Source organism: Hippocampus comes, unplaced genomic scaffold (genome assembly GCF_001891065.2).
Source record: "Hippocampus comes isolate QL1 unplaced genomic scaffold, H_comes_QL1_v1.1 scaffold359, whole genome shotgun sequence".
NCBI classification, from domain to species: Eukaryota; Metazoa; Chordata; class Actinopteri; order Syngnathiformes; family Syngnathidae; genus Hippocampus; species Hippocampus comes.
In genome coordinates this window covers 728,958-751,721 of record NW_017806274.1, presented here as the reverse complement: position 1 = coordinate 751,721, position 22,764 = coordinate 728,958, and the positions used below count along the sequence as shown (strand labels likewise).

Genomic DNA, 22,764 nt, shown 5'->3' with positions numbered 1-22,764 from the left:
ATAGTATAATATATATATATAGTATAATATACTGCAATAAATATACAGCACCATTGGGATACTTTTGAGGTTCATACCGATTCTTTAGAAAAGTGACGGGTAAAGCACCCTCCAGGTTGATGTTAGTGCACCAAATTAATCACCAACTATTGAACAAACAGCTGTTGTTATTTTTGAAAACATTGATCAACATTTTTGCCTTTTTGACTGAACCAGTAACTGAATCATAAGCTATTTATATTTGTGCACTTTTTGGACTGTCATTTTGAAATAATGTGCAGTTTTTTAATAAAGGGATGGAAATTAAAATGTCAAATAATTCTGTCTGATTCATCAATGGATAAAAAATGACAAATTAATTGATTACTGAATAGTCTGTTGCAGCCCAAATGTACATGCATACAATTCCAACAAATTATATAAATAAAAGATATCACTGAATTTATATTTTTGTCGTTTAATATTGATTTTCATTTGCTGATATGGGCTAATCATTTAGGTAGTGAAAAAATGGATTTTATAACAAAAAACAATATTTTCATGATCTCAGCGTTCTCAAAGGCTTTTTGGCACATATTTTGTAGCAAAAAAAAACGTGAATTAGATGCAGATGATTTGATTTATGGGCCACATAAAGTGGTGCGCAGCGGGCCTTATCTGGCCCCCATGCCCTGAGTTGGACACCCCTCGACATGATTACTTGGCCAGAGTGCGATAACGTGCGCAAAGCATGTCCATCATACCTGCGGTTGGGCTAATCATTTAGGTAGTGAAAAAATGGATTTTGTAACAAAAAACAATATTTTCACTATCTCAGCGTTCTCAAAAGCTTTTTGGCACATATTTTGTAGCAAAAAAAAAACGTGAATTAGATGCAGATGATTTGATTTATGGGCCACATAAAGTGGTGCGCAGCGGGCCTTATCTGGCCCCCATGCCCCGAGTTGGACACCCCTCGACATGATTACTTGGCGAGAGTGCGATAACGTGCACAAAGCATGTCCATCATACCTGCGGCGGGGCAGTTGTTATTTGTCTTCTGCTTGGCATTCTGCCGCGTCTCCTTCATCCACGGGAAGATCTGCTTGGTCAGGGCGGGTGACGCGTTGCTGCTCCCCGGCGGAGGCTTCTTCTTCTGAGGCGCGGTGCCGGTGGATCCCGGCGAGGGTGGCAGCGGGGCTCCGGCTTGCTGCTGCTGCTGCTGCTGCTCGGTGACACTCGGCGCTTGGCTGCTGCCGTTGCTATTGGGGTTATTGTTGCTTTGGCTACCGCCACCGCTGCTGCTGCTGCTTTGCCGCATGCAGTCCCCATTTAAGTCACTCTCTTTGAGGGTCAGCGGCCTGACTGCAGGGGTCTGAATGGGGCACACGGAGCCCTGGTAGTCCGCGTCGATGTTGGCCGCGGGGTAGGGCTGGTGCGTGTAGTTGTACGAGTCAGCCTTGGGGTAAGTGTAGCCCCCGAAGAGTCCAGAGTTGTCGTAGTACGTCGCTTTCTGCATTGTTGTTGGCTCACTCAAAGACAATCACGCAGGGAGCGTCTCTCCAATGGCATTAGTGGCGGTGCTTGTGTAATTTTTCAGGTGATTGGCCTCCCCCACTTTGGCTCCAGTCTGTCACCTATGCACCCCAAAATATGACGCAACATATTTGAAGGTTCAGAAACTCATATATCGTACTTCCCATGCAGTCACTCAAAGGTGTGCGTTTCAGTGATGCACGTTCCAGCGCCAGTTAGGTCCTTGTTCAATTTTTTTTTTTTTTTTTTTTGGCCACACAAAACAGTTAAAGTTTAACTTCAGCTCCAAAAGACTCTCTGTGGGGCTTCGGTGTGAAGCTGAATCAGCATTTGACACAGCAACACACAAAGGCCTTTTCACTTATCACAAGCTCTGACAAAAGCGAGTTGTGCATTGTTCAAGATGGAGAGACGCTCTCACTCACATGGATCTTCCAAAATACGATAACTATATTGATGCACGAAATGCATTTGTGTGTGTGGGGGGGAGGGAGGCATACTGTGATCGTCGGTGTGGGCGTGGTTGGCACAATTGTATATGATCTCAACACACCTTGCATAATCGAATACAATTGAATACTTAACAGTTGAAGCACAGAGACGTTGCATTTCAATTTTAGCGTGGCATGTGCAGCGGTGTACAATCTTGTTTCTAAATTTTTGCACAAAAAATATAATTATTACAAACCTAATAATAATTATTATCATCATCATCATTCTATAATGATGATGATTATTAATATAATCATTATTATTTTTCTTATTATTGTTGTTGTTGTAATGACGTCCCTTTCCCTTGTACATTTTCTTGACTTGCACACACATTTCCCTTCAAAAATAAACAGTGTGTGTGTGTGTGTGTGTATACATATATAACGGCCAAATATGGTGAAGAATTAATTTTGCACAGCCGACCAGGTCGTAATCGGCGTCCTAAAGTCACCTCGTAAATATCAAAAGCAGACTGCGTCGTGTATGTTGGTGGTAGTACTCGTCGTGCTGCATAACAATTGCACCTGTCACTGTGAGCCACCGCGGCAAAATTTATGAGCGCAAATGTGCGCGTCTTACACGCAAAGCAAAACACACACACACACACACATACACACACACACATACACTGCACTCGACTACAAGTGCAAAACAACGAAGCGTAGGTGGAAGGCAGGCGAAAGAATTTCATATGGTGCCGAGTTGCTCATACAAAAGTGGGCCGGTTGCTGGCAGTGACGCAGAATTTTAGGCGCCATCGAGAAGATTTGCGTGAAAAATAATTTTTTAAAAAAGGAAGATTCGTTGTTTTACGTTTGCATGTTTATTGTTCGATTGGACGACGTGTTGCAGTTCCTCGGATATTGGAGGCGAATAATGACATTTCCATGCCTCGTGTCTGCGTGTTTAGGTCATTGAAGGTTCACTTTATGTTGTGGGGAGGGGAGGAAAAACAAAACAACAAAAGGCTTTGTTTGTTGTGTGTATATGTGTGTGTGTTACTCACCCAAATCTGCGCAAATGTCTGTGACGTCCTCTAAAGATACATCTCCCTTCCCAGCTCCACCTGCAAAACACAAGTACAATTTCTCACCGCACCAATCGTGCATATATTGTGCAAGAATAAACATTTCTACCCGTGACAAATATATTTTTTTACATCCCCTTGAAATAACCCTTCGAGTCGCTAAAGCAGCGTGTCACGTGACGCCTTCAACCGCTCGAAAAACTACCGCGTGTGCACTTTTAAACACAAAGACGATATTTAGCAGCCATAAGCTGTTTTTGCCTGACCTTTGGGTCATGCGGCTTTGAAATAGACGTTTAATGAACAACGAGGAGCCGTTTGGAAGGCTTTAAGTAGAAGCCCGAATTGCGCAAAAAAAAAAAACAACGCCAACGACGCTTCACACCCGGCGGCGAGAAATTCGACCGCGTTATGGGAATGGATGGCTAAAATACGGCTCGGATGTGGAATTATTTATCAAAGCGGGTCGATATAGGGCCGCTCGAGTGCTTCGGCCCACTGGGCGACTAGTAGCAGACATGCTCGCCTATTCAAGGCGCAGTGTTCCTCGCCTACGCGCTGCTACGGTAAGTTTGCTCCACACAATGGGCCCGACATCGCGTCGACACTTATTATCTCCACGATGGAGTACCGAATTATTTGCAGGGAAACGTCAGAGGAAAAAAAATAGAATAAATAACAACTAGTCATGAGTGCTGCAGTGAAGTTGGACAACCGCCGTTCATCTGAAATTTGGAACTGCTCTTTGTGTAAACTGCAGCCATTAAAAAAAAGCTGCGTTATGATTAAAAATCACGCTTCCGATTTAAATTCCTTCATGTGGAAATAAGAAGAATCAAATTGTAATGCCGACTTTTTAAAATTAAAGGCCATCGCGGCAGAAACTGAGAAAACGGTCTGTAAATCGAAACGCTTTTCCTTTGTCCGTAAATCCCAACACATGACTTGAGGTTTTTTTTAACAAAGCCGCGCAGCTCAAACCACATAAATCACGCCGAACGCCATTGTGACGATAAGACAACAAATTAATGTGATTTACGATCCGGGAGTCAAAAAGAAGAAAAGTGCCTTCTACTTCTCCCTTCGTGATGGCTTTCGTGGAAATGAGCTAAAAAGTGCACCGGGTTCCGTCTCCATCATATTTGGCTTTTCTCCTTCCCAAAAATTGCGAAGCTTCTTTTTTTTGGGGGGGAGCTCTGCATCCACTGCATCCGCGAGCGCTTTAACGAGTGTCCTCCGCCTCCGCGTGGAATAAATCACGCTTGCATCAAATTAACCTGCTTAAAGGTTGCTTTGCGCCATGCAGCTGCTTACCTGTGCGCGTCAATTCATCATTTACAGTAAAAAAAAAAGAAAGAAAAGAAAAAAGGGATGGTGAGTTCGCTCTCCGACTCCTTGTCGAATAAATCCTTCAGCCTCCTTTTGTGTGCACACAATGCTGTCCTAAACCTGATCTTGCTCTTTTGCAGACATTTCCATACACCAGTGGAGACAGTATTCCCGAAAGAGTGCGAGGACTCAGCTACCAATAAACAGCCAACATTGGGTATCCTTATTTCTGCACAGCAAGGAAAGGAGGGGGGGGGGAGAAAAAAACCTCGCTGGCAATCAATCAGCAAGTGAAATAGCAGGAATTCAAGTGTAAGGCCCCGTATAGATTTGAGACCTAAACAGTAGAATATTTGCTTTGGGGAGGAGGGGGGAGCTTTATGATGACAAATAAAGGCAGTGCCCAGCAAGATGCGAGCATATTTGTCCACGTGATTTGTTCTTCCTCCACCTCAGCGATCCATTTGGACACAAAGGCTGCGTTCACATTTATTCCATTCACAAAATCTGCACGTTTCAAGTTGTAAACCTTTTTTTCTCGGGGGGGGGGGGGCACGCTACTCATTTTACATATGACAAGCCATCTGGAAAGGTAAGGCCATTGTTCTCAGCACTGACAGGGAGACAACAAGCGTGTCTTCCAACAACACAGCCAATGAGAAAGCATTTGTGATGAAGAAGGTTTTTTTGGAAGGCTTTTGGGCTTGCTGTGAAGAAAAAGATTCAGCATATGTTCACAGGGTCATAAAAGTGAAAGATTTACAGTTTTCGAGCCCCCCCCACCCCCCTTTTACCCTCCACCCCTCCTCCCCTTTCTCCCACCCTCACACCCTTTCAGGAATTACATGGGAATGATTTACAACCATGCACAAGTGTCAAAGTTCCATTTCTACCCATTTGTGAATCGTACTTGAATTGATGGCAAATGAAATTGATGCACATGCACGCCCGCACCCCCCAAAAATCCAAAATCAAGTGGCCACGCAAGATGCAGTAAATAATCAGACCTTACCCGAGCATCCATCGGTTCGGATGTGTCGCTCCCGACGCTGCTGCGCTGCTTAGAAGGTATTATTGTCCCCCCTACCCCCCCTCTCCTTCGGAAGATCTTTTCAGTTTTTCAAGTCTAGATAGAGTCCTCGCGATTAATGACGACGCCGAGCTTCGAGGGGGGCAACGGGGAGCTGCATTAATTATCCGGGCGGTCACGTGATTTGCAGGGGGGTAGTGGGGTAGGGGGGGTGGTGTTAGCAAGTTTCCAGCGAGATGCTGTCGGCGTGGATTTTTTTCTGCGAATGCCTCCCCCCCGAAAAAAAAAAGACGACGCGCTGTTGTTAAGAGGCGAGGAAGGCGGAGGGGGAGGAGAGGAGAGTCAAATATGGCCGGATGGGGAGAAGCAGCAGCGGGGAAGCAGCCTTGGCGCATGCGGCTGTCATTGCAAGTGGCAACGCGCCTTCGGCTGCCATTTATTGGCGCTCGCCCATGTAGGTCAGCGCGGATGCTCACCCCAACACGTAGTAGTCCAATCACACACTTTCCTATAGATGTGAATGCTATCATGGGGGGGGGGGGTCGCCCTGCATATATACGATGCGTTCAAGGACATCACTTTGATTCGATTTGGAGTCAAATACAGGAGAGCGTGCGATTGTGTGTGTGTGTGTGTGTGTGTGGGGGGGGGTCCACATGTCTTGTTCGAGGTCTCTCGTGTGATATTGATATGAGCCGCAACAAGGTGTGTGGCCTTTCTCTGTTGGTGCCATTTGAAATCACGTTGGGGATTTTCATGGGACTCGAGAGCAAGTCATCGGGTCTCACTTGAAATCATTTTATGTGGATTTTATGACCACATGTTTTCCAAAAAGTCACTCAACGTTTACACCAAAGCACACACAGCGCAAGCAGTGCGATTTGGTATCTGCTTGCTTGCATGCATGCTCTTTTTAAGGCATTTATTTTCATTTTTATACTTTTATTTAACTGTCATCTTGGCTGGATGCAGTCTTCACTGCTCTCGTGAGCGCGTCATTCGTCGTAAAATGCAACTTTGCTTGCGTTTAAATGAAAATGGTAGTTTGCACGCTGTAAAAAAAAAAAAAAAAAGTTGAGCAGATTCAAAATTTCAACTCAACTCAAGGCTATCCCAGTGTAGATAAAATTTAAAGTTGGACAATTTCAAAAACATATTTTTTAGTTTTGCTCGTGAAAGTTGGCTTTCTCGTATTGTCAACAAAGAAATAAGCATTTACAGAACACATTTTCCCTTGTATTGTCCCCACAACTTAAAAGATATGTAAAAACAACTTAGCAAATTGTTTTGGAGCAAAAAAAAAAAAAATTGCTTGTTTTGCTACGCTCACTGACATTGTTGCCATAGATGTCAATGATGTACATTTTAATGTTGTCCCAACACAAATTACTGTCTTAGAAAAAAAAATCAAGTTGTGTTTTTGTCCAGTGCAGCTCATTTTGGCCCCTTTTAACTGAATCAGATTTACTTAAATAGCATATTCACTTCAAGCTGAAGGTTTCCGTCTCACCTGGCAATTTCTGCCTTGCAAGTCTTTGCAAATGTGTTTTTCTTTTTTTTTTGTGCTCACTACTTTACAAGACTGCGTTTGTTTTACAACAAAGCTTTTTTTTTAAAGGGACCGAAGAGAAATGAGGAGAGACTTCAAGCAGAGAGAAAATGGGTCAATATAGTGTAGAACGTATTATTGCAGAAACGGACCGTTTCCACATGTATGCAACGTATGTTTTTTTTTATTCCTGAAGCATTTTAGTCAACGTTACGAATCAATAAGAGCAACCAAAACGCGCACATTTGGCCGATGTTTTCCAAAAGCGCCCGTGCATGTGGCACCTCAGGCGTCAAAATCGAACCCCAAAAAACTATTTGGTAAATATTTTCAAGCAACGCTGACACACAATTTTTTTTTCAAGCACTCGTTTTGTTTTTTTGTTTTTTTTGTTTACAAATTCCTCATTTGAACGATTGAATTGAATTGACGGAAATCAGACACGTTTCTCTTTCTGCCATCATTTAAATGCATAATCAGTAGAAATCTTTATTTGTTTTCCAATATACTTCTCACATCCCGATGCACAAATACAAGGTAGAAAGCATGTACAAAAATAAGACCAGTAAAAGACATTGCGTATTGACAATGACGCATCTATCGGAACATCAGATACTGAGTCTTTTTTTCAGGAGGTGGGGGGGGGGGCTGTAGAAAGAACTCCGTTGTAGAAATCACGCACATCGACTCGCTTTGAATGCTTCACGGAGTTGTTTGTGACGACGAAAAGGGAGAAAATGCAGCTCGTTCGGCCGGGTCAGGGGTGTCGGGGTCATCCCTCGCGGCTTGAGCGTGTCCCCTGGATGAACCTGCCACCGACCTTCGTCTCAAATACCTCCCCGGCAAGACCTCCACGAGCTGGGACAGCTTTCTGGGCCTTCTCTTGTCTTTCGGACAATGACGGGTTTAAAACAAAACCGGGGGAGAAAAAAAAAGATTTTTTTTTCTCTTTCTTTTTTTTTTTTTTTTAACCTGGCATGACACCCTCCACTCCTTTGTGTAACTAAAGACAAAATACATTCTCACATTAAACTAAGACGACGTAAAGCCATGCACAAATAGTGTCCTTTGTAAAAGATGACAAGAAGGAATAGCATTCACTTCATCGTGTGCGCGCGCGATACAAAAAAATGTACAGCTTTTTTAATGACCAATAAATAAAAATTCAACAATTCTGCTAAATATTCGCAAGTATTTCAAATGAACTCGGCGTCATGCGGGAAGAGTTTCAAAAAGAAACTGGCGTGGCGCAGAGGAAAATATGAACAAGGAAGCATAATTATGGCTATTCGTATGCAAGGAATGATTTTTTTTTAAGAAGAAAAGATTTTTATACAAAATAAGTTAAAACAAACAAGCAACGAAGTAGAGCGAATATATATAAAAGGAGATTTGTTTTCCTGCTTGCGATTTTCCTTCAAGTAAATTGTGCGTTGGCGAGAGGAGCTTTTTTTTCTTTTTTTTGCCTGCGTGTAATTTTGAACGAACGGCCTCTCCGTGCTAAATAAAGCTACTTTTAAGACTTGAAGCCAGCGTGAATCCACGAGAGACCACACTCTTAAATCCACTGAGCCCCCCCCCCCCACAGCTCCGAAAAAAAACCCAAAATAAAATACAAAAAAATAAAAAGGGTTGCTTTAATTTATGGCGCCTCTTTGCACGAAGTGTGTCGAACCTCTCTGGGAAAATACTGATTGGTTTATTTTGCAACGTCTCAGGCTCAGGTCAACACTGACTTTTGTTGTTAAATAAAAATAAAAGAGTAAAAAATTTAAAAAAAAACGATTTTCAGTCCATGCAAAAAAAAAAAAAAAGTCATATGCAGGTGAATTTGTTGTGGTTTATAAGGACGTGATGTCAGTGCTGTTGTCCTTGTGGAGGTTTTGCAGGTGGCCGTGGGTCGGCACCGACCTGCCTTTGGTGTTGGGCAGTTTGTGGTCCTTCTTCCACTTCATCCTCCTGTTCTGGAACCAAATTTTGATCTGCCTCTCGGACAGACAAAGCGTGTGGGCGATCTCGATCCGTCGCCTTCTGGTCAGGTAGCGGTTAAAGTGGAACTCCTTCTCCAGCTCCAGAACTTGCTGGCGCGTGTAAGCCGTCCTCGAGCGTTTGGGTTCGGACCCTGTGTAATCCGGATTCACTGCAAGGGATTAAAAAAAGTTATTTATGAAGCGAAATGTGGAAAGTGTCGGGTGGTGGGGGGGGGCGCAATTGTATGGGGTTTATATGCGCGCGCACACACACAAAACCGCAATTGCAAGCACCCTTGAGCTTTTTAAGCTCTCCTGTTTCGCGGCCTGTTTCCCTCCCTCAGCCATCAAATTTACGACTCGTGTAATTGGCAAGCCCTTTCAAAAGCTCCCATAAACATCACACGGCGTGGTTTCTAAAGTAGAAGGCGATCTCACCCGTGGTGACGTGCACTTTCTTCATCCAGGGGTAAACGACCGCGGGCTGCTTGGCTTGGACTCCGTTTGGACTCTTGGCGTTCTGTTGGCCGCACGGCCTGGCTCCGGCCGCTTGGAGCGACTCGCCCGGCTCCGTCCGCGCGCCGAACGGACTCGCTTGTCCGGCTCTGTCTTGGACGTGACCCCGCGGCTGCAGCGGAGACTCCTGCACTGCGTTGCAGCCGAACGCTTGCTCCGGGTAGTTAGCGCGTGGGTAGATGGCCGGGTGCTGAAAGTCAGCGTCCTGCGAGGGGTTGAAGTAGTCTGAGCCCCTCTCAGGTATGTAGTTATTCTGCGAATATTCCTCGCAGGGAGGAAATTTGGGATCCACATACTTGGAGTTGACCATATACGAACTCATGGCCATTAATTTGTGAAGGTAGAAAATACTAATTTTTCTCCAGTTGTCTTTTTTCCTGCCTCCATAAAGCCCTCCTACTTTGGTGTCAACTGAATAAAGTTAGCGGACCATGTGACCGTGCGGGCCAATGGAGGTGACGCTGCTGCTCGCACGGGTAAACAGACAAGGAAAGAGCAATTTCATCCTCTCCAAATATGCCCCTAATTAGACTCCTGGAGGAAAAATAAACCTTCAAACATCTGCTTGCGTGCACGCCTGGAAATGAAAGGTCCCGCCGCGGGGATTACAAAACCACTTTATATCTCGAATTATGCTCAAAAAGAAGACACAAAAACAAAAAAAGTCGAGCCTCCACCACCGAGCTCGGATGCGCTTGTGGCGTTGAAAAGCGACAAAGAAGAAGCCCCCCCTGGTATACAAGCAGAGTGAGGACAATTGATGGCGACTGTCTTTGTCAAGGGGGTGTGGGGGGGGGGGGTCATCTAAAAGTTACACCAATCTCATCCCTTCATCTGCTGCCACATCTCGCAAACAATTGGCCGCCTCTGGGAATCATTCATTAAGCGCACAAACAAGAGGAGGGGAGGCGTGTGCGCCCCTTGCACGAGATTCAAACAACAACAACTTCACTGTCAAAAACAGAACTTGTATTTTTTAGGGGGTGGGGGGCTACTATGGTGATTTATGTTTGAACAACTTCAAAATATAAATTCTGAACATTTATGTCAACAACAGTTGAAGCTAAAGCTAAAGCTAGCAAGTTGTTGGCTTCATGCCTGGACGATACAAGGACGATTAGTTCTGTAAACTATTATTTCTTTGTTGAAAATACAGTAAAGACAATTTTCACATGAGCGAAACTTAAAATATATATTTTTGAATGGCCCAATTTAAAACTTTATCGACATTTCTTGCCTTGACATTTTGGGGTTTTCTTCTTTTTTTTTTTACGTCGTTGTGTAACTTGTCCTAAAACAGTCATTGAAGTTGGAAAACCTTGATCATATAATTAATTGAGTTTTAAGGCAACAATTTTAGTTGGCGAGCTCGAAAGTTGTTCGCTGAGTTGTTTTCTTGGAGTTGGGGGTTCAATACAAGGACGACAGCTCTGGAAATTCGTTGTTGTGAAACGCGGGAAAGCCAGCTGTCACAAAAAGCTTGCTTTTCAAATCCAACGAGTTGATGCGGGCATTACCCCGAGTCTATAGCTGTGCACTAAATGCGTCAGGGGATGGCGTATATACATTGAAGTCTTTTCATCGACCATATACTCCCCTAGAATCGAATCTGTGACTGGACTTGCATCACACAAATTCGGTTCTACAGGGTATATATAGACGACGGCAGGCCTTCCCGAGCAAATGAACATGAAACAATCAAAGTTGAGCTGGCGAAGAGACAAGTCAAGCAAACTTCTTCACGTGGAAACCCCACCGCAACCCCCAAAGACTTCCTTCCTGTGTGTGAGTGTGTGTGTGCGTGTTTGACTACAATTTCCGCCATTTGCCTGTTGATAATGACCCAGTTATTCCGGCCTCTTTTGGGCATTCCTCTCAATTAGAACTGTTTATTCACCTTTTCCAAGTTATATCGTTTCCTTCAGGTTTGACTTTTTTTTTTTGCAAAACAAATTACGAGCCATCTGAAAAAGGCAAAAATCAATTCAGATGTTCAACTACAAAGTTAGCATGGGGGCTATTTTTCTTTAGCTGATTTAAGTTTTATTTCATTTTTTTAAATGCTCAGATCCTCCACATAGTGCCAAAAATTCTTCATGATAAACCAGATCTTTATCCAACCTAATACTGCACCAGTATTTCACCTCCAAGTTATAGTAACTTAGTTATTTTTTTTGATGCAGGAGGCTAATCATCTAATAGTGCAATATTTCCTTCAAGAAAGACATTAAAATAATTTAAAACAATAATACATTCAATTATGCAGAACCATAAACCAGTGATTCTATATACTGTATATCCCTTGAATATCAGTCCTCATATTTTATCTAAAGAACAAAATGAATAATCAACTTAGAGCTAGAAATTAACCCTCACTCACTCAAATATTGGTTTCGCAGAATCTCTGCAGCACCTTTATTTTTATTTGCAAATAAACTGTCGATGTGTCACCCAAGTCCTGGTCATCTCCACACAGCCCAAAGTTACCCCCCTCATCCCCCCACCCCACAAAAAAAATAATAATTCAGGCCCTCTGACAGCTCAAAGGGGGCATAAGTTGACCAATTCCCTTTTTAGCCATTAACTATAAGCACAGTGGCAGCTACTTACACAGCTCGGCAGCCAAGCTTTCACTCTTACTGATTAATTATTGTGCATAATAAACATCCTTGACATTTTTTTTTTAGATTTTCGTGTCATTGCTCCAATGACCAAAACTATCCATTTGAAGTGAGCATGCATGTTGCTCCATAAGATAATTAGATAACAGGTCATGTGCCTGTAGGAAAAGGCACTAGCAGGTTCCTTATTTCCCCATATACAAAATATATATATATACATTTTTTTCTTCCAAATGGAGGTTTGCTAAACATTCTTGATTGGACAAATTGAAACAAAGATGAACGGGATGAGATTTTTGTACAGAGCATTTTAACTTGGCAAAATTCGTTCCAAATTCGTTGAAGGACAAACGTAAAAGAGGAAGATGCAAGACTATTAGCACGTGTGTGTCAGTGAGACAGGCTGACCTGTCTTTCACCTTGCCCAGGTCAGCGGCACTTGAGACGGGTCAAAGCCGAAATGCAGCACAAAAGAATCATACAGTCAGCGTTTTTCAGCGAAACGCTCCAAGCAAGTGTCTTGGCCTCTCTCCACTCAGCGGCATTTCTGGGGACTGCTGCTTTTAAAGAGGGCCAAATAAGACCGTAGAGAAGATCGAATTATTTGATGTCACACTGAGACGCGTTGTTAAATATCAGAAGGAAACTATCTTGCTAAATTCGAAACCTAGAACGTTTTTTTGGGGGGTCGTTTTTCATCACATCTCCGTCAGTTATTTTGGTTAAGAACTGAAATTAGGCAGAGAGGGTGTGCATCAGGCCCCGAGGCCACACACGACAAATAGTTTATTATATTTTTATAACGATGCGATTTTAGACAGCAGTAACGTTCATGCACCGGAGCAGCAGTGCAGATCAGCAAATTAACAACGCTGGAATGTTCCAAATCGTGACGGTTCACGAACGTATTTAAAGCCACGCGTAGAATTTGAATCACATTTGAAACAGGATAATTAAGAGGGGAAAAAATCACCATAATAAAGTCCTGTAAAACGTCATCTCCGTCATCTCCCGAACCCCTCCCAATTCCCCTCCACTCCAGCCGGCCCCATTTTCCACGCAGGAATCAGCATTCGGCGTGTGTGCGTGACATCATACGCCCATGCAGCAAATGATAAAACGCCGTCTTACCGCAGTGCCGGCGACACACACCCCAGCACGACCGGCGCCTCTTCCACCTCGGTAGCCGACACGCAGCCCCCAGCGGCCGTCCGGCCGAGCGCGCTCCTCTCCGGCCCATCTGGACCCGCTCTCCGATACACAATGCGAATTATATTTTGTCTTGTCAAGCCATGGGCCATAAAGCAAACTTTAATGGCGTCACGTGTTTCCTGCCAGCCACTCACAAGAGCGCGCGGCTCCTTAAATAATCCTCTGAAGTTGCACTTCCGCAGTAATGGCTGTGAGCCTGCGGAGCAGGCGAGGAAGAAAGGAACTAAGGAAGGAAGGACGATAGGAAGCATGGAAGGAAAAAGGAAGGAAGGAAGGAGTGAGGGAGGTCAATTTTCGTGACACCATTGGGGACACGTGCACCGAAATGCACAGCTTGCATTTAACCCCCCCCCCCCTAGAAAATAATAAAATAATATCCATTCATTTGTATGTATTCTTGCTTAATTTATATTATTATTGTTATTTTTTATTATTATTCTTAATAATAATAATAGCCATAGCAGTAGTAGTAGTTGATCCCGGAATTGACATTTCATTAAAGTACCCCTCGAAAAAAGAGTCATACCGGAACATCCATTATTTGTATTTTTATTGTAGAATTTTATTTTATTTTTATTTTATGAATAATAATAGTTTTTATCTTATAATAAATCACCGCAATAACAACGATGATGCTGATGAGTGGGAGCAGTAGAAGAAAAATATCCATCATGAATACATTTAAGCACATCTAAAAATAATAATAGATGAATAGTATCCATTGATTTGAATTGTTGTTTTTAATTTGTATTCGTTCGTGTTTTATTTCGCAGTAGTAATAGAATTAGGAGTGGTAGTACCAACTGTGATGTAGCAATTATCATTACTATCAGTAGTACTAATCGACGGGGTGATAGTAGTATTAGTAGTACTGTAGTGGCAGTACTAGTAACATGAGGGGGCAATAGTAGTAGTATTGTCATAGTAGTAGCAGTAGAAGTAGTAGGAAGAGTAATAGTAACAGAAATATTAATAGTGGTAGTATCAGAGGGACTAGTAGGAGGAGGAGTAATAGTAGTTATTCTATTAGTAGTAATTGTAGTAGCAGTAGGCTACTCTTAGTAGTCAGGGTAATAGTAGTATTAGTAGTACTGTAGTAACAGTAAGAGAAGGGCCAATCGTAGTTCTTTAGTCGTAGTAATATTAGTAGTAGCAGTACAAGTAGTCGAAAGGGTAATAGTAATATCAGTAATGGTATGAGTGGTACAAATAGTTGGAGGAGTAAGAGAAATTTGGAGAATTTCGTTCAGTTTAATTGAACACCTGCATGGCAACAGGTGGACACAAACGTCAGTTGTACCTTCTGCCATCTAGTGGAAGAACATTTAACTGTTCTGCCTGTCACTATATGTCGCTGGCACGGACAGATGAACACAGGTAGCGTGTTTGTGTACATCAATAATTATTTTCGGACCAAATAAGCACATCTGATGATCCTTCACACAGTTGTTGGGAATCACTGACTTCATTTTAGTGCCGCCCATCAAAAGTGACGTTTTACAAGCGTACAGCCAATCCTCCCCCCTGTGAGGCACGTCAAGATGATAACGTTGATGGTGATGTATTCTGCACCTCATTCATCATAAATATCCTTTATCAATTACTATATGGTTGAAGAAATACATAGCAAACTATTTTTATGGCTAAATTCATGCAGAGAAATGCAGCATTACTGTCTATGACTGTCCCCAGAGCTCCTTTGAGGAGACAGGCAAAAGTAGTCACGTGACAGTGCTTCACAGCCAATCGGAGTGCAGCTCCATTGGCAAACGGAGGCTGACTGTTGGGCAACACCGCCTCCTGCTGGAGGTTTGTGTATTGCACCCCCTCCCCCCTTTTCCACTCTCCCGACATCCAAACGTTTGTACGCTGTAGTGATGCGAGAAGAATGTTAAAGGAGGCACCTGTTGGAAATGTACATTAACTTGAACTTAATTTCGTTCAGTTTTACAATAGATTTCTTTGCCTCTGTTTGTCAGTGGCTGACTTGAAGCGTGTTTTTACTGCAATGCATGTCTAAAGCCTTTACAGGCCTTTGTGGGCAAAAAAACGTCTAATTACACATTAAACCGAAAGCGCATAACAAATGAGATAAAAAAATATGACTTATTACACTGCAAATATTTTGTGACAGTCAAACAGTGAAGGCAAATGTCTCCATTTAATCTTAGCATATTGAAATCTGCAAGAATATTCGCGAGTCCTTTGTGGAGCATATGAACTTAATCAAAGAGTAATACAAATCTAAAAGTAAAATGCATATCGAAGTCCGGAAAGATGGCATGATTCCGTGTGTTTCCAGGCTACTATGCTGCTGCTGTCTGTGCTGTGCACCCTCCATTTTGCCGCATTGCAGTGAGGCTGTAAATACTTTCGCAGCTGCCTGTCAGGCCACACTGAAATACTGTCTTTGTTCACTCGGCCCCATCTCCAACAGCTGAAATCAGCGAAACGTCACCCCCACCCCCAACACCCAGCAAAAAGAAAACTAAAACAAAACAAAATAAAGAAACGGTTTGCATTAGGAAGCTATTTTGATGTCAACGTGACAGAATTGGCAAGAACAAGTTCGCTAAACTAGTCCAGTTTTAAGCGTTTTTACACTCTACACACTTTTTAAACACACTCTATTCACAAACAATAATTTCAAATGCATGTCGTACATTCGTAATGACAGGAGAAATGACTTGAAATGAAAAAAGAAACATCTCAGACAGAAGCAATCGATTGCTTAAACTGTCATTCGTGGACAATCGAAATCGCTCTTCGTTTCTTTAAATAAAGACGTTGTCACTATACATCCCCAAAAATAGAATGATGATGATTATTAGCTCATCTGCACAGTGCGTCCAAACGACCTGCCACGCACTGTTCTGCTTGGCATATGCAACAGGAAGCTGTCAGATTTCCCATGCAGTCGCGTGCACAACAACTTACAAATCGATGGCGGATAATCCATGTTTAATCGTCGACGTGGACTCGTTTGCATTGGACGTTGCCGGATCTGAAGTTGACCTCGATGAAGCGAGGAGGCGACTGGCAATTTTGACATCGTATCGCTTTGGAGAGCATATAGACGCAGAATGAGGTGATGGAGGGAGGAGGGGTACGTGGGATGGTAGGGAGGGTGGAGGAGGAGGGGGGGTTCAGCCTGCCTGCCTGCATGGGAAATGAGCAAAAGAGCCATGAAGACGTTTGCTGCCTCGCACACATGACCAGTGTCATCCAATGACAGGCCATAGAAGCTCATAAAGGCGTCGAGTGCCAAGCTGTAAATTGTGCTCTCACAAAAAAAGGAATTTCCACTGCAGTAACTCTTCCTATTTTTTGGCGCATAAAGGCAAGGGGCCCAAGCAGGCTCCTTTTCGCCTTCTGCTGCCTAAAATCTACAAAATGTTACCACTAAAGACGAGAAGTTATATGGAGCCATGCATTTTGAGATTTAAAAAAAAAAGAATTGCGTAAGCAACCTAGCCTAATAGTATAATTACCTTGCTCTATTCTCGACCTTTTGAAGATTTTTTTAAGAAAAAAAGTCCAGTTGACTCGATTCCCCACAGACATCAATCCCCCTACAATCTTTAGTGAGCACATGGATATATTTTTGTTGTGTCTGTAAATTAAAGATGACTGAGGCAAATATGTTATTCGCCCCCCAAAATTATATGTGTATGAGACTGCGCAGTATTTACAATGTGCATCAATACAAAAAGACCTCATTTCCCCAACCTCAGGCTTTTAATTTCGAACCAAGCAAAATCCCACACCAGGAGTTTACATATAATTAAAATGATTGTCAACGAAAATACATTTTTTGCTCGTGTCTAAAAGGTTTCAAGTCGTGCTGTTGTGCATGATTAATCTTGGATTGCAGGCTTTCTGTTGCTGTACCTTTTTGATTTTTTTGTTTTTATTCGCACTGCGGGCCAGTTCTGTGTTTTGTGTGAGTGTGTGTGTGTGTGTGTGTGTGTGTGTGTGTTTTGGTGTGCGAGTGTGTGTGTGTTTCATCCTTTGGTCCTTTGAAATTGGAATAAACGTTAGATTGCAAATAAACCCCATTGAAAATGTTTAAAACAATAGAATGGAGAAGGCTATTTCATCATCCTGATAACATAATTTATATATATATATATATATATATATATATAGCTGCTAAGCTTGAAGCCCATTCCTTAAATGTAACAGTAAGAGATAAAACATACATGACTGTTCTATATTATTAATATTATTAATCTTTTTTCTTTCATTTCTATTACATTTATGATAATTTCTATTAGAGTTACAGCATCTTCGGTAATATGATTTGGGCGCTGATTGGCTAGTAGAAATCACATGGTCTGACGGCCTTGAAGCGAGGTAGGCCGTGTACCATTTTCAGATAATAGGGGATCTTCATTCTTAAAATGATATTTCAAAGAATAGACATTTTTACATTGTTCAAAGAAGTCTGTTGTACTTTTTTAAATCTTTAAATTTCATTTCTTGTTTTATAACCAGCCTCAATCAGTTCTGCTTGGTTTATCAGCGTATCAAAACCAGACCCAAGCCAGCAGACTACAAAAATTATTGGCTCGTGACAAGTAGCGTAATAAAACAAAGAGCAAAAAAAATAGCTGTGTTGAAAGCCCCCCTCCCCACCCCCTCCAAAAAAAAACAATGCTCATTAATATCGCAAATTTGCAACACTCAACCTAACATAGTTTATTTTTCTTTATTTTGTGTTTGCCACCACTGTGTTGCTCTTTTTAACACATTTGTTTCAACAAAAATATTAAGTTTAGTCTTTTACACTTGACACGCAGAACGTGTGCATCCGCTCTCTTGGAAACGCGACACACGCAATAGTGTGACGTCACACGCAGGCGCCCCAATAGAACGTCACACTTGTGCTTTTGTCCTGCAGAAGAAAATATTGTCTTCGAGAATCTCACAGGAGCAACCTGTATGCCAGTAATAATAATCCTAAAAGTACCGTACATCGAACGATAACCATTTTTAATTCCGTGTATTATAATTATAGGCTGCTATTTGCCAAATGTAATTGCCCAATATACATTATATACATTTTTTTAATTGTTCACGATGTTTGATTTATTATTTAAATAATAATAATAACAAAAATAATAATCATAATAATAATAATAATTTTATTTTCATGTAATGTAACCTAAAGGATATTATTTGGGACGAATATTTTCCTAACCAGAGGCCATTGCACATTTTTATCGTCTTCTGAGGGCCTGGAATAAATATATGAAAACAACAGCATACAATTCCAACGCACAAAAGCTCAAAATATGTGGGTAACACGTTTTAGTGCTTTTTCTGACCGTCTCTCTAAGGCTGTATTATGTTTTGAGTGTTGCACGGCTGAGTGGATCAAATGCTATCACGGATCCAGGAGTCTTGTGGTTCTATTTGCTATAGTGCAGCAGAATACCACGTTAGTGATGAGCTATTCTTTTTCTACTTTGTAATTTAGCACAGTTCGAAAGTGGTGCGGAAGCTAGAAAATGAAAAGTGCACGAATTAATCCTCGTGATTGATCCAAGTGATTGTAATTAAGGCGACTAATCACTCTGAGCCTTAATATAACATGCTTTATACTGCTCCATTAGTTTAGATTTCCTGTAACAGCCTCACATTTTTCCTCTTGGCAGGCCTCGCTTTTATGACAAACGATTAAACGACTGTTGACCTCGCAACACACACACACACACACACACACACACACACACACACACACACACACACACACACACACTCAGGCATGGCAACCGATTTCATCTCTGTATTTGTATAAAGAACCTATGGGCTTGCAATTTAACGGAGTACAAATAGTCACTGCACATTTTTTTTAAATCCATTGCTTCGTTGTTTATGTTGCTGGCAACTTTCACTTTTACTCCATTACAACCACTGAATAAATTGGATGCTTTTATTTGATACTTTCCCCTTATCCATCATCATTCCTACTTACAACAAAATAAAAAAAGTATTGTGTAAATCCTGAACTGCGTAGAAGAGTCCTGCCTGTCTTATTATGGTCGCTCTTTCCGGTTTGAGGTCAGTTGATGCCAGGACAGATCTTTAACTGCACCACTGAAGAAAACAAATCAATATTAGTTAAAAATAGATACCCATTTCCTTTTTTGAGTACTTTTTCTTCCATTAGTCTAACTACATTACACATCAGAATATCACTTTTAGGTTTACCAAATGTCAGGCACGTTAGGACGACTTTCATGCAAGTAATATTCAACAATTCTTTGACCTCAACCAAAATTAATTTCTGTTAAGATTAAGTACTTTTACTTTTACCCAAGTATGACATTCGGGGACTTGTAAGACTTTTACTCAAGTAATATTCCACAAGATGAGTTTAACTTATATCAGAGTTATTTTCTTTGAAGATGCTTTTTTTTTTATTTTGAGTACTTTTTCTTCCATTAGTCTAACTACATCACACATAAGAATATCACTTTTAGGTTTAGCAAATGTCAGGCACGTTACGACGGCTTTCATGCAAGTAATATTCAACAATTCTTTGACCTCAACCAAAATTAATTTCTGTTAAGATTAAATACTTGTACTTTTACCCAAGTATGACATTCAGGGGCTTGTAAGACTTGTACTCAAGTAATATTCCACAAGATGAGTTTAACTTATATCAGAGTTATTTTCTTTGAAGATACTTTTTTAAAATTTTTTTATCGAATTCAAGTACTTTATAGAAGACTCATATCACTCTTGTATATGCTTCCATACATTTTCTATGAGTTAGGCTGTAGCCAAATATTTGTAGTATAAATGTTTCCACTACTTATTACAACGTATAAAAAGTATGGACCATCATATTTTATCAGATATTATTATTTAAAAGAAGCAATTGTTTTACTTTACAGTTCTTCCTATATGCATGATTATCTTACTCGTAACTACTATCCAGTTTTGTCCGTTGGTTTTGTAATTATATAAGCCAAATGACATCACGGGATACAGGGATCATTATTACGATTAACATTTTTTTGTCCTTTTTAACATCTTTTAATCAAAGTGTACATGATTGATCCCTCCTTTTGTCGCCATTTTGTTTCGTTGACACTCAAAGAGCCACAGCGCCCTCTAGCGCCAAATGGCGACTCTAGTGATCGTGTGAAAAAACAGAACACAACTGTGACCTAACCCCAAAAAGTTAATTTTGTGTCTTCATTCCGCATTAGGCGGGACTATGTAGCACAAGGGGGGGGGGGGGGGGGGGGGGGGGCGCAGGGGGGGGGTGGGGTGGACGACGTCGTCGAAGTGGAGTTTAGTTTCCCATCAGTGGGGCCCAGAGTTAAGGAATTAACGGCATGAGCACTAAGATGTGGGGTGATTTCCTGTGCAAGAATCCATCGGCCAGACACCCTTGTGTCCACATTTGGATTATCAGCAACACACGCACAAAAAAAAAAAGAAGGGCCCGGAGAGGGGAAAGGAGGCTTCAATAGGATTCGATGTAATTACTGACTGCCAGTACCAATAAACTCATTTAGGCCAGACGTCTCGCCATCTCTATGGCTTTATTTCTTCCTGTTCTAAAGTCATTAAAAGCCCACAAACTGGACAATGATATCGGCCGATCATAAACACCCCCATTGAAAAGTCTCCAATGAAACTTATTTGGGATGAGACGCGAAACACTCGGATCATTTGAAGCATGCCTCGTTCGCAGCACATGAGGTGACATTCATTTGGAATTACGATCGTCAGATTTTACAGAAAAGTATTCTTTATGTAGCTTACTATTTATGTCTCTGTATGTAAAAGGAAAGACATATAAATGTGTACGCACACACACACACGCACGCACACACACACGCACACACACACACACACACACACACACACACGCACGCACACACGATTAGGTACATAGAAGAAATCACCAACTTCGAGGCTCTCCTGAATATTTTATAAATATTTTAGATATATCTATGAGTTTGCAAATATGTTTTCACTTCTAAGCTTGTTGGCCAAAAAGCGGCACACGCACGCGCACACGCAAGCTTTATGCACGTTCAATGCACGCATGCCTGCTAAAAAAAAAAAATGGGTTCACCAAAAGACAGTGCGTCGTAAAAAATGTTGATATACAACGATCGAACAGCTAAAAACAACCCGTGGAGACACACACACACGCACACAGATGCACGAATGACTACCTCCAAATAAACGTGCAATTCTATCAGAAAGGTCAGATGTATTAGTGATAAACATTGTTTATTACTAAACGCATCGCACACACACACACACACACACACACACACACACATTTTGTGTGTCTAATGCACGCTGCCTGCCTCCAAATGTGTTCCAACAGAAAGGTCAGACAAAAGAACGGTGAAAAATCTTTATATACAACTAAAAGCAAATATAGGCCACACGTAAACACACACACACTCGCGTCCCTTTTTGTCACCTTATTCAATTGCAAAAAAAAAAAAAAAAAGATCAAGTGAGAAATGATGGCTTCGCTGGAACGTGATCCACAGTGTCTCTTGGGTGCCTTGAAATCAAATCATAGAAATTGTGTTTTTTTTTTTTCAAAATAAAAATCCAAACTTGTCCTGAGTGCAATCCTATAGCTGCTCCTTTCCGCCTCTCTCTCGGTTCATCTTCTTCATTTTCATCCTGCGGTTCTGGAACCAGATCTTGACTTGCCTCTCGCTCAGGCTTAGGATGCGGGCCACCTCGTAGCGCCGGTCCCGGCTCAGGTACATGTTGTACAGGAACTCCTTCTCCAGCTCTAGAGTCTGATATTTGGTGTAGGGACAGCGCTTCTTCCGACTGGAGCGTGCGTGGATCCAGTTCGCTGCCGGGTTGCCTGCGTGCACAAATTGGGAGCCACAAAAAAATAAATAAATAAATAAATAAATAAATAGGATTGTTTTTGGAAACACAAGAGAACCCTACATTCCCATCCAGGTGTTTCCTTACGAGCATCTATTTCGGGAGTGTTGTGATTGACCCCCCAATGCGCGCACAAAAAAGTGCAGAATCCTGTGTAATAACTCAAAAAAAAAAAAAGAAAACAGGGCGGGTTCCGTCCGTACTGGGCCGCGGTGTAGCAGTGGGCTCCAGGACACTTTTATGGGTCAGTAAAACATCCCGTTTTACGCAGTCAGCTCACACAGTTATAAATCAGCCCTGGGGGCGATTTGCATGCATGCGCTTCTACTTACTTGGGTCAACTTGTTTCTCCTCTTTGGGCTCGCTGTGGCTGGAAAGTTCACTTCCACTCTGCGCCCTCTCCGGACCTTCGGGGACATCCTCGACAAAAGGCCGACTTCGAGGCTCCTGGCCCGGCTTGGCGTCGCGGATCTTCGGCGGGGAACGCTCCGGCTTCGGAGCACAGGGCGCGCGTCGGCCGGGGGGGAATCCGGCGAAGCGGGGGACGAGGTCGGGGACCGGGTCCATCCAGGGTCGCGCCCCAACGCCTCTTGGGGCGGACTGGTGCGCGT

General features: G+C 42.1%; 3 protein-coding genes and 1 long non-coding RNA gene across 4 annotated transcripts in view; 1 reads left to right on the top strand and 3 right to left on the bottom strand.

Moving 5' to 3' along the window:
• The window catches only part of hoxd3a (homeobox D3a), a 17,385-nt gene extending 1,017 nt beyond the window's left edge, over positions 1 to 16,368 (bottom strand). The window contains exons 1-3 of the mRNA XM_019857633.1: positions 16,199 to 16,368; positions 3,014 to 3,073; positions 1,012 to 1,616 (exon numbers count right to left, since the gene is read on the bottom strand). Coding sequence (XP_019713192.1) covers positions 1,012 to 1,498 — 487 coding nt within the window. The 5' untranslated portion in view covers positions 1,499 to 1,616; positions 3,014 to 3,073; positions 16,199 to 16,368. The remainder of the gene's footprint in view (positions 1 to 1,011; positions 1,617 to 3,013; positions 3,074 to 16,198) is intronic.
• On the top strand, positions 3,016 to 4,625 carry LOC109507901 (uncharacterized). The gene is made up of 2 exons (XR_002166559.1): positions 3,016 to 3,600; positions 4,504 to 4,625. It is a non-coding gene; the product is annotated as an uncharacterized LOC109507901 (long non-coding RNA).
• Positions 7,406 to 12,687, bottom strand: hoxd4a (homeobox D4a). The gene is made up of 2 exons (XM_019857634.1): positions 9,351 to 12,687; positions 7,406 to 9,082 (listed from the first exon to the last, which is right to left on the bottom strand). The coding sequence occupies exons 1-2, from the start codon at positions 9,754 to 9,756 to the stop codon at positions 8,784 to 8,786; spliced, it is 705 nt and encodes a 234-aa protein (XP_019713193.1). The 5' UTR covers positions 9,757 to 12,687; the 3' UTR covers positions 7,406 to 8,783.
• Positions 16,369 to 21,639: 5,271 nt separating the features above from the next.
• The window catches only part of hoxd9a (homeobox D9a), a 2,902-nt gene continuing 1,777 nt past the window's right edge, over positions 21,640 to 22,764 (bottom strand). Inside the window, exons 3-4 of the mRNA XM_019857576.1 lie at positions 22,486 to 22,753; positions 21,640 to 22,127 (exon numbers count right to left, since the gene is read on the bottom strand). Coding sequence (XP_019713135.1) covers positions 21,883 to 22,127; positions 22,486 to 22,753 — 513 coding nt within the window. The 3' untranslated portion in view covers positions 21,640 to 21,882. The remainder of the gene's footprint in view (positions 22,128 to 22,485; positions 22,754 to 22,764) is intronic.

Coding starts and splice junctions, on each gene's coding strand:
- hoxd4a (XM_019857634.1), bottom strand. CDS start 9,756: ATGGCCATGAGTTCGTATATGGTCAACTCCAAGTATGTGGATCCCAAA. Junction 9,083..9,350: donor GAAAGTGCACGTCACCACGG/GTGAGATCGCCT, acceptor AATCCCTTGCAG/TGAATCCGGATTACACAGGG.